We start from the raw sequence: 12,682 nt of genomic DNA, 5'->3' as shown, positions 1-12,682 counted from the left end.
AATAGTTAAGCCACACACATCGCATATCATGAGAAGAATGTGGACCTAATATCCTTTCTAACCACACCCTTAGCTTCCAAGGATGACCCTAAATTCTACATAAGATAGCTTAGAATGTTCATTCCCTGTAATGAAAGTGACCTTGTTGCACTTCACCTATCACAAAATAACACAGGAATAAAAAAAAAATATGGAAATTATCACTCTTCCAACTAATACAAAAATATTTCTTTTAACAGTAACCTTAGTAGGTTATTTCTTCTTTATACTACAACAGATATGACTTAACCCTATAACACAACAGCAGTACTGCATGTGAGCAGATGAAAAATGTGTGTGTGTGAGTGAGAGAGACCGAGAACACATAATATCTAATACAGCATCAGAACTAGATGTAAGCAGATCTCTTCTTTCCTTGATGACATATCTCCACCTCTAATCAAAAGATGACAATTATTACATATGCTCCTCTAAGGAAGTCCAAGGCAATCTGAGTCACACCCATTGCAGCCCATTCTACATGCTCACCGCTTACTTTTCACCATGAAAAGAATCTGAACCTCGCATGCTTCCTTAGCCAGTTCCCAGGGATGATCTCAAGTTCTGCCTGCACCAGACATAAGTATATCAGTTCATTTACTAATGTGAATGGTTTCTATCCTAGCTTCTCACATTCATCTGTTCCTAAAACTTTGAAATCCATAAGCTGCTTTCATACATGCATTTTATAGGCCAGTTATCTTTGTCACCTGCACCTAGATTTTGTCATGTCTTCTACCTCCTTGGAAACCTGATGACCATATCTGGACAGTTGAAATGTGGTCTTATAAAAAGCTTTGTAAATAATGATTGATAGAAACCTGAAATTTAGGGAAGGTAGTGAAGGTAACACAGAGGATTGCTGCAATAATGAGAAGGACACTGACCTGCAGAGATAAAATGGTTATCATTCCATTGTATAAGACTCTGATCAGACCACACTTAGACTATTGTTCACAGATCTAGTCCCCAGGATTTGAAGGGGATAAATTAACTGTGGAAAGGGTACAAAGGCAGATAACAAAGATAGTGTCAGGACTGTGGACTGCAGAGTTTGGTGGATAGAAGGAGAGGTGATATGATTGAGATTTTAAACTGTCGAGAGGTGGTTACAGGGTTGACACTGGGGAGTTCTTTCGCTTGGTTGAACAATGGGAAGGAGCATGACAAGGGGACATCCCTGGAAGTTATAAAAGGAAACCATGAGAAAGAGGTTGAGGAGTGGTTTCTTTGCATGGAGGATGGTTGAACCATGGAATGCATTGCCTGATGGAGCAAGAATGGTCAATGTGTTTAAGGAGTGGTATGATAGACTTTGTGTTTCCTAGAAGGGACTTCCCTCGATGAGTCTTGATAGACTTGTGTTTCTTAGAAAGAACCTCCCACGATGAGTCTTTTGACTCCATGGAGGCCTGAATAATAATACAAAGGGAGAAGATAAAATTTTTCTTGCAAGTTTTTAGTTTTCCCGTCAACAGTGCAATTATCCTATGCAATGGCTTAACTACTTTAGAAACATGGTCCTTAAAACAGGTTATACCTTACATTCAGAGACATTAAACTTTTGTAGCTACATTTTAGTCTGTAAGGATTTGTATCAGTTATGTCCCTTATCACTCAGTATTATTAGTAAATCACTGGACATCATCCTCTACTCCATCCCCAATATCATTAAATAACGAAAAATAAAATATATAAGTTAAATAACAATGATTCGAATACAGAATCCTGTGGCACTATTAGCCACCTTATATGTCACTATTACAGAACATGAGCAGATTTCTAAAGCAAAGCCCACCTTTAACATACCCATACTGTCCTCTAAAAATTATAGCATGGGTCTGAGAGACTGTAATTCCTAAGAATCACATCCAAGTGTCACCCACTTCTAAATAAAATTTCTAATCAGTCTCTCCAAAATCCTGATGACCACATCAGAGATACTGAATAATACAATGTACTGTATCAGTCTTTATTTTAGAAGTACAGAATGGATTTAGAAAAGGACAATCATGTATACACCCGGCCTTTTGCCTAAAATTAATAATAGAGAAAAGAAGAGAATACAATTTAGAAACACATATTGCATTTATTGACTATGAAAAAGCATTTGACAAAGTTAAAAGAAGCATTTTATTTAACATATTAAAAGAAAGACAAATACCAAATAATATCCTAAAAGCTATCATAAGTATATATGAAAATAATCAAATACAAATAAGATTAAATCGTGAGCTATCATATACGAGAATGATAAACCAAGGGGTCCGACAGGGATGTCCCCTCTCAGAACTCTTTTTAATATTTACCTAAATGAAATAATAATAAAATGGAATAAAAATTTCCATCAAGGTATTAAACTTTCACCTATTGTGAACTTAAACACTCTCCTCCTTTGCCAACGACCAAATAATAATTACAAATTCTGAAGATAACTTACAGAAAGCTATTTTAGATCTAGATGAGATAGCCAAAGATTATGGTATGATAATATCAACAGAAAAATCAAAAACTATGGCCTTTAAAGGACAAGATCCAGCAAGAACTAAGATAGTAATAGATAACAAGATCTTAGAACAGGTGAATTCATTTAACCTAGGATGTATGATCACATATGAAAATGAAAGATATAAACGTAAAAATTGCAAAATATTTAAAAATAACAGGTGTAATTAACTCTATATTTAAACCAAACCTAATTCAAAAACAAACCAGACTAAAAGTATACAATACATTAGCCCTACCAGTCTTATTGTATGGAAGTGAAATCTGGACAATAAAACAAAAAGATAAACAAAGATTAATAACAGCAGAAATGAAGTTTATGAGAAAAACTGCAAAGCATACTCTATTTGATCACAAAAGAAACAAAGAAATTATGAAAGAATTAAACCAAGAACCAGTAATAGAAAAAATTAAAAAATATAAACATAAATGGATGGAACATGTTCAAAGAATGAACATAGAAAGATTACCAAAATAAGCCTTAAAGTACAAGCCATTAGGAAAAAGAAAAACAGGACGTCCTCTTAAACGATGACGTCTAAGGCTGGAACAGGCCACGCTAGGCCTAAATCCTTGATGATAATGATGATGATGACTGTATCAGTCCTAACTGCATTCTTGTATGCTGGAATTATCTTTCAATTTTTTCATTCATTAGGAATACACCTGTTAAGACTAACTTATAACTTAATATACTCAAATCAGTTACTTTAGCTTGCACCATATGGGCAAACTGACATTGATGTCAGCAAGTTGCAGAGGCATATTATATGTTTAGAATTTGCTGTCTAAACAATACACTCATTTAACTTGTACAAACAGTGATGGATTTTTGTATTTACATGGATTTAAACAAATTAACTTAGTGCTTACTAGATGAAAAAAGGACGACATTAATATCAGAAATATTACATTAGCAGTTTTAGTGCATTAAACCTTTAAAATATTACTATTAAAATGAAAAAGAACTGAAACGTTGTTTAAATTTGAGTGGAGGGACAATGTGACAGTTTGTTTGTAAACTGCATATATGCAATATTTAAGTAGCTGAAGGAGTAAGCATTTTGCTCTTACAGAAATATTTATCATGCAATGTACAGATCTTTTAACAAAGACATCATCAATTTTAGGTGTATCATATTCAGAGTTTGTAGCTAGTGACACTATTGTGAGCATGGGCTACTGCACACAGTGAGTCAGAGACTGGAAACTTGTGAACAAATTGTTTTTCATGCACATGGGCTGGAAATAATCAGAGGGATCTCTAAACATTCTTCATGCAATCCTGTAGGTCTTACAGACGTTCTACAGCAACTGTCTCAATTTCTGCATTGTTTCTTCTACAAATATTTTCACAGTCACTGTTCAGCAGAACCAGCATCCATTATTTCTCCCCCACCTATTTCTAATACAGGAAAATGAGTAGCAGCTTTCCAACATGCTTTTACAGTAGAACTGTATACTGATTGAATCTGTTACTCTCAGCATTTTTATTCCATCTACTTCAGTTCTGCAGAATAGCCTTCCCTATGAAATAATTACTAAAGACTACAACTTTCAGCACTTCAACGAAAATATTAATAAATTACTTTGCTGTGAACTTTGCTATGAACTGTGGACTCAAATACACAAACATTATTCAAGAAAAACTGAGAGTAGTTTGAAAACAAGAACCAAAACTTGGAGATTCAGAAGCAAACCCTAAAGAAAACGTTGATTAAGCCAGAGAGGTATGTGGTGAGGTAATCTACAAGGATAGAAAAATCAGAACTCTATGGTGAACTCAGGAAGTTAAAGAGGCAGTCAAGGAAAAGAAGAAAGCATATCGAAAGTTCCTGGCAAGTAAGTCAACTTGTGCTCTTACGGAATACAGAGAAAAATGTAAGAAAGCAAAGCACTGTGCAAAATTAGCTAAAGAAATGTCATGGGAAGACTTTGGTAAGAACATAGAAAATAAATATCAGGAAGATGGTAAAATATTCCAGAGACTATTGAAAAAGCCCAGAAATGTAGTACTATAAAAGGAATTTGAGATGATAAAGGAGACATGAAAACTGATGAAAAAAGATATCCTTGATGTAAGGAGTAATTACTTTGAAAGATTGCTAAATGAAACAAGCAATGACAGCATGGTGGTAGAAAAAACTCAATAGGAATACCATCTTGAATATGTATCTGTACTTGAATAAAAAAAAAAAAAAAGCTGTCATGAATCTGGAATGTTGAAAAGCAGCTGGAGTAGATGGCATTCGACCAGAAATGATAAAAATATGGAGGTAATATGAGAATTAGAGGACTTTTTCTACTTAATGTTCCTGGCAAGATTTATGAAAGTAATCATGAGAAACAGCCAAGGAAAATTGTGGAGGGGAAACTTGGAGAACAAGCTTGGTTCAAGCCAGACAGAGGTTGTCAAGATCAGATTTTTGCCTTAAGACAAATATTGAGAAATCAAGATAATATAACACGGATCTGTATTTAAGTTTTGTAGATCTGGAAAAAGCATATGACAAAATGTCAAGAGGAAAACTGTTCAAATTACTCCAGTTATATGGTATAAAATGGGGCATAATATCAAGCAATGCATAGTCTCTATTTGAGTGTTGTAAATCAGCAGTTAGAATTGAAGGAGGTAAGGAAGATGGTTTGATGTTGATTGAGGTGTGTGACAAGGGTATACATTATCTCCACTGTTATTCATCATCTATATGAATCACATTATAAAAGAAAGTGGTATTAAAACTGATATCAAAAATGGAGATATTAATCTCAGCTGTTTTTACTTTATGCAAGTGATGTCACACTCCTAAATAAATCCAGGACAAGTTTGCATTATTCCCTGACCAAACTGAATAACTATAATTAATTTGGTATAAAAATCAGCATTAAAAAGACAAAGACAATGAAAATGGGCAGGAACAATGAAAAAATCAACTGCATCCTGAATGGAGAACCTATAGAACAAGTAAAACATTTTGACTACTTAGGCACACTTTTTAGTGAAGATAGCAAATTAAATTTTGGAAATACACAGCAGAATTAGCAAAGCTGGTATGGTCAACTGAATAAATTTATATGGAATAAGAGAGAGATTAGTTAAAACACTAAACTAGCTGTATACAAGACAGCGCTCAAACCAATTTTAACTTATGCATCTGAGAGCTGGGTCAGAAATAAAACTCTTAATCAAAGACTGGAGACCACAGATATGAGAGTCCCGAGAAAGATTACTGGACTGAATAGATGGCAGTATCATATTAAAAATGAGGATGTTAGGAAAGAACTTGACATTGTTAGCCTTCAGGAATGTGTTAACAGAGTGTATTAATCTCAGGTAGCAATTAAAACAGAATGGGAGAGGAAAGATTAGCTAAAAAAGTGTTCTTTGCCAGGATGGCAAGAAAAAGACTCAGAGGAAGACAAGATGTAGGCAGATTGATATAGTAAGAAGTGCCTTAGAAGACAGAACTATATGATCTGATAATATTGGAATGTTAACAGATAACAGGCTAATCTGGAGGGAAATTGTTGATAGGAAGTTTGTAATGATTATAATGACTATTATAAGATCCTGTACACCCCATGAGGATATATGTCAGGAATTTGATGATTATGCATGATGCTTTACTCTTGACTACTACCCACACATGGTATTTGCAATAAGGCTTTGTAGCCTTTTGTGTGTAGGAGTGATAAAAAAACATACTGGTCTATCAACATTCACTCTAAAATTAATTTAAAACTGAAACTAACACAGAACACAAATCAAAACATCTACCTACCTACCTACAACTCTCTCTCATATTTATTACTGCAGAACTGGATAGACCAAACCAAATGTCTAGATATAATATACACAAAACTGAGAATAGCAGTTATCACCTAAGTATTTTTTTTTGGAGGGGAGGGGAGTAAGCGATACAGAACATATTTTGTCCCGCTACCATTCCCATAAAAAAAACAGTGTCACCACCATGTCTTTCGAGAAGATATCATACAAGTGACATTCAAACCTATCTAGAAATTATAGACTGGCTCATGAAAAGAGCTACATTCCTTTAAAAATATCTTATATCAATATGATGGTACAACATGACAAAATTTCATGGCGGCTGGGGCATCACCCAGTTAAACAAGGCCCCAGTTGTTTTCACCAGGGAACCAGGGCGAACAGTGAAAACTCAGCTACTGGAACAAATCTGAAAGCACACCACAACTCAACATCACATCACCAGAGTTAAAGATCAGTACTATCAACATTAGAAGCCTGAATGGTAAAGAAATGGAGCTAGCTGAAGAATTAGATAAGTACCAGATTGACAAAATAGTGGTGACTGAAACAAAAAAGACAAAAACTGGTGAGATCTTTCTGAGCAATAAATACAAAATGTTATATTCAGGCAATGACAATCAAGGAAAAGAAGGAGTAGCCATAGTATTCAACAAAAAATATGAGGCTAATCTTCTTGAATGGCAGTCAGTCTCAAGTAGAGTAATGTGGGCAAATATGAGAATGGGGAACTGGATAATGAGACTTATTTGTGCCTATGGTCCCACAGAAGGTTCAATATCCATACTTGAAGTAGAAAAAGCCATCAAAGGTTTGAAATGTGGAAAGGCAGTAGGAGTAGATGATATTCGACTAGAAATGCTGAAGTATGGTGGTATAAAAGTCTTACAGTGGCTACACTGCATAGTTCAGAAAGCCTGGACAGAGGGACGAATTCCCGATGATTGGAGTAGAGCTCTAATAGTACCCATATATAAAAAGGGAAATAAAACTGAATGTGCGAATTACAGAAGTATTTCCCTACAGAGTGTTCCTGGTAAGATTTATGCCAGTATACTTGAGAAATGGTTGAGAAGAGTTGTGGAAGAAAAGCTTGGTGAAGAACAAGCTGGATTCAGGATAAATAGAGGCTGTTAGGATCAGATCTTCACTTTACGACAAATAGTTGAGAAAGCATGGGAATATAACAAAGATCTGTATTTAAGTTTTGTTGATCTGGAAAAGGCATATGACAAGGTGCCAAGAGAGAAGCTATTCAATATGCTACAGTTATATGGTGTCGATGGGGCATTATATCAAGCAATATTTAGTCTTTATTTGAGTTGTAAGTCAGCAGTTAGAATTGAAGGAAGTACAAGAAGATGGTTTAATGTTAAATCTGGTGTGAGACAAGGATGTACATTATCCCCTCTGTTATTCATTATCTATATGGATCACATTATGAAGGAAAGTGGTATTAAACATGATATCAAAATTGGAGATGTTAATGTCAGCTCTTTGCTTTATGCGGATGATGTTATACTTCTAAATAAATCTGCTACAAGTCTGCAAGATTCTCTGACTAAATTGAATAACTGTTGTAATAGAAATGGTATGAAGGTCAGCATTAAAAAGACAAAGACAATGAAAATAGGTAGAATTGTTGAAAATGTCAACTGTGTTGTGAACGGGGAACCTGTGGAACAAGTAAAACATTTCAGCTACTTAGGCACGATTTTTACTGAAGATGGTAAATTAAATATGGAAATAGACAACAGAATCAACAAAGCTGGTATGGTTTGGGCAGTCAATTGAATAAATTCATATGGAATAAGAGAGAAATTAGTCAGAACACTAAATTAGCTGTATACAAGACAGCGTTCAAACCAGTTTTAACTTACGGATCTGCAGAAGTAAAACACTTGACCAAAGACTAGAGACCGCAGATATGAGTCCTGAGAAAGATTAGAGGCATGAACAGATGGCATCAATGGCAATATCATATTAAAAACGAGGATATTAGGAAAGAACTTGACATTGTCAGCTAGCAGTGACCATACCACCTGAGACTAGCAGAGCTAATCTCAGGTGGTATGGTCACTTAAACAGAATGGGCGAAGAAAGATTAGCAAAACAAGTGTTCTCTGCCAGGAAAACGACCCAGAGGAAGACCAAGATATAGGTGGATTGATATGGTACAAAGTGCCTTAGATGATAGAAATAGAAGATCTGATAATGTTGGAGTCTTGACAAGTAACAGACTGATTTGGAGGAAAATTATAGATAGGAAGTTAGTAATGATGTAAATTTTTCATGTACTACCATCATATCCTGTACACCCTTTGAGGGTACATGTCAGGAATTTGATGATGATGATGATATATCAATATCTTATATGAAAATATCTTATATTGGAGAAATCAGTCACCTGACATATTAGCCTCAGTGAACAAAGGTGCACAGATAAATAGGATTAATAGCAATATTCTCTTTTTTCCCAGCACATGTGTGCATGAAGAACATTTTCAGACTCCATGTGTGCACAAATGTAATATTACTCATATTACTGTTGCCCTTTAAAAAATTGTGAAGACTAAATGAATTCGATTAGATCTGAGTAGCTACAAAAATCCATTAGCGTTTGCAAGAGCTCAAGTGACTGTGCTGCCTAGAAAGGACACTGTAAACAAATATGCCTTTGCAGCTTGCTGACATCAGTGTCAGTTTGCCAACACAGCACAGGTCAGATATAACTAATTGGAATGTATTAAGTTGGAATAGGTTAGAGTAATATTAGAGTGGAGACATTGGAGAAAATACTAAATATGTGACAAGTATGATTTATCATATAATTTGTTTATATAGTACATTCAAAAATTGTTGACTGTAAATTAGAAATTCTGAAAGCAGAAATTTTAGATATGCATGGATGCACACAGCTTAGAGGAAACACTGATCAATTACAAAAGGACATAACCTGATTTTGAACACTGCTGAAAACTTTACTAAGTTTACTATAATGAAAGAATGTACAAGGAGCACAGGAGAGATAATTGGATCACACAGAACTAAATGGTATCAGGAACTAAGAAACTACATGATCTAAAAATCGCCTACTAAACACTTTGGCTACAGGAAACATTATAATGCAACTCCAACAAATAGTTCACAAGTTGCATGCTGTATATTAGTGTTTAAAAGAATGGTCTTGGATACCTAGACTAACAATCTGTATTTTTACACCCTGTTTTCTTAACAAAATAGTTTTCATTCTTCTTGATGGTGCCAAGCAGAATAGACTGACAGGATAATTAGCATTGACAGGATACAAAATCATCATGTACTGTTTTAAGATATGACTGATATTAATCAAATTTTGATAATTTTGCAACCGTGCAAGTACATAGAATCTTGTCACAATATTCTTTCAAAATGGCAAGTACTGTAAACATTCACCTTAAGAAGACTGGATCAGATATGTTAAAATCACAATGAAATCATCAAACAAGGTGACTGACTGCTATCAAAATCCACATTGTCCTACTGTTTCAATATTTTTATTATGGTTTGAAAAATCTTTATATTAACCTTTAATACTTTCAGAAATTTAAATTTTGATGTTAAGGTTCTTCAAAAATGTAAAATTATAGTTATGCACCATACCAAAAACAGTGAGTGCAACAGTGCCCTGTCTCACCCTAATACACACGCACAAAAAAAATCTATAAAATCATAAGGCAATAATAAGCTATCAAAGCAATATTAAAGGAAATAACTTTTCTAATATCCTTGCCAGGAAATAAGTTTGTTACTTCATCAGCACTTTAGCAACTATTATAAAAATATTCTTTGTGTTCGTAAAAAGAGCAAGGTTTTTTTAAGGATTAGACTACTATTGCATTCAGTGGCTCATAAGATATGAACTGAAAATACAAAATGAGTGAAAACAAAACAATTTTTAACACATTTTTATACATATTTCAATTCATTTATTAAAGGAAAAAATGTCAACCACACTTACCTAGAATACTCTGAAGTTCAGAAATAAATTCCGAACTGAATACATTTCTGTTTTCCCAAATCTGAAAAACTCGCTCTACATTTGAACGTATATTTTCATCTCTGAAAAATTTAAAACTATAATATCAGATAATCATATACTGATATATACACACACACTGAATGGTTTTATCCCATTTCATAAGTGTTCTTAACTTTGACTCCAACTGAATTTCTCATTTGCTATATGTTCTGTTTCAAAACAGGGTAAAAACCATTCAGTTTATATAGAGTCACAGTTACATATGAACAATTTCTTAGATATGAAATAACACTTTAATCAAGCTAAAAAGTTTTTGACAGTAAAAAATAAAAATAAAAATAAATAAATAAAATAAAAAAATTGAATACAGTTTATGTAGTCATACTTTTACCTATAAGTATACATTATGTGATAAGAATGCATATTACTATTACATGACAATTTTGTCAGCAACTATATTCTTGGTTTAATCCTTTATCCAAGTGTAAGGGAGGCAAGTGATGTGAAGTCATTAATTAGCTTCTTTACATGAGTTGCCCCAGTCCTGAAAATAGTTCAGGTGCAAACTTGTTTGCTTATGCTTGAATAAAGGATTAAACCAAGAATATAATTTTTTGGTATCTTTAATTTATAGTATAACCAAGTGGAAAAACTTCCAACAACTTTCTCTAATCCAGAGTATTTTAATAATAAGGTGTGACACCTTTTGGCTACTTGTATATGAAAATATGACTTCTGCATTACTTCAACCTTTGTATCACCTCTCTGTGTGGTGGCCGGGATAAGCATAGCTCCACTGCAACCCATTCATGTTGTACAAGGTGACTAAAATAGATACCCAGAGAGGGTAATGGATGGCAATGCTGCAGCCAATGAAGTTCTAACTGAGGCTTGGCTATTGCTGTTACCCTCCTGCCATGATCATAACGAATATACAGATAACGGGGAATATGAAAAGTATTCTTGCTTTGCTCATCTAGCAAAAAAAGAGAAATTAATCCTTAGTATCACCTCTGAGTCTGGCTTCCATTGATGAGACCTCAATAAAGGTCGAAACTGGTAACCCTTCCCATAATGCACAGCATTATACATGTTCATTAGCTTCTTTTCACAAGTTGCTCCAGTCCTGAAAATAGTTCAGGCAAACTTGTTTGTTTACACTTGGATAAAGGATTAACGACAATACTGGCAAGGTTATCATGGATGCAAAGTGCATATTAAAATTATAATACCATTGATATTACATTGAAATATATGATGGATACGAAGTGTATGAGGATGCATATTTGACCCATAATAGCCGGTAAGGTGATTAAACCAAGAATATAATTTCTTCGTATCTTTAATTTATAATATAATTTTGTCAGCAATCATGAACTCAAAAAAAATATTATTATTAAAGGGATAGATATCAGAGGGATAAGTTTTGAATAGTGTATATAAAATTATGCAGTGAAATAATTAATAGAAATTTACAAAATCTCTTGTGCTTTTACTATAAGAATAAAGTGAAGTGAGACATGGTAGGTTTTGCATCAACAATGTATTTACTCATATTTTAAAGTCTGACAAATTACAAAGCTAAGAGAAAATCTTAAATACATTATAATCTATTTATTTAGCATATGGCTCAGACATGAAAAGTTACATTACATTAATCCTTAATATATATGGACATAGTAATAGATATATGTACAATAAGAAGACATAATACAAGACATAATAAAGAGACTCAAGAATAGGCTACAAATGAATGTCTAGGTTAATTATCCCGCCGACTGCACTTGGTGTAGCATGGATGAAGTCTGACAAGTTTCCACTGTATGCACGTAGGACACATTCTGCTATAATATGATTGTCTGGCAGGGTGATCCACAGTCGCACCTGGGTGAGGCAATCATGCCCCATTTGTAAAGGTGGTCTGCACATCTGCCATGGTTGGTGCGGATTCGGTTAAGGGCAGACCAAGTTTTCCGAGATAGGTAGGTTAGTATAATCTATTAAAAGTCTATATCCCAAGGAACACAAATAATTTCACATTTTGTCTCTAATGATGCCAAAGAAATAACTATAAATCAAGGGTTGCAGAGGTTGCAGCTTATTCCCATTTCTATTTAAAATATGCACAATTGCCATCATACAATCATGCTGGTTAAGAAGAGCAGCAGAATTTCTGTTAATACAGTGCATTTTACAGATGATCAAGCAGTGATATAGAAAAATGAGGATAACTACAAAAATCTGTTTAAATTACAACATTGTGAAACTATCATCATCATCATCAAATTCCTGCCATGTACCCTCAAGGGGTGTACAGGATATGATAG

The 12,682-nt window shown here is 34.1% G+C and overlaps 1 protein-coding gene across 3 annotated transcripts in view; it reads right to left on the bottom strand.

Annotated features, from left to right (window-relative positions):
* The window catches only part of LOC150092935 (uncharacterized), a 192,724-nt gene that overhangs the window by 110,095 nt on the left and 69,947 nt on the right, over positions 1-12,682 (bottom strand). For all 3 annotated transcript variants that reach the window (XM_090413390.1, XM_090413391.1, XM_090413389.1), the window contains exon 4: positions 10,335-10,435. In XM_090413390.1, coding sequence (XP_090269516.1) covers positions 10,335-10,435 — 101 coding nt within the window. The remainder of the gene's footprint in view (positions 1-10,334; positions 10,436-12,682) is intronic.

This window comes from Typopeltis vanoorti, chromosome 24 (genome assembly GCF_054136105.1).
Source record: "Typopeltis vanoorti isolate ZY-2024b chromosome 24, IOZ_Tvanoo_1.0, whole genome shotgun sequence".
NCBI lineage: Eukaryota > Metazoa > Arthropoda > Arachnida > Uropygi > Thelyphonidae > Typopeltis > Typopeltis vanoorti.
The sequence above is the reverse complement of the archived record's forward strand: the minus strand, read 5'-3'. Positions and strand labels throughout refer to the sequence as shown.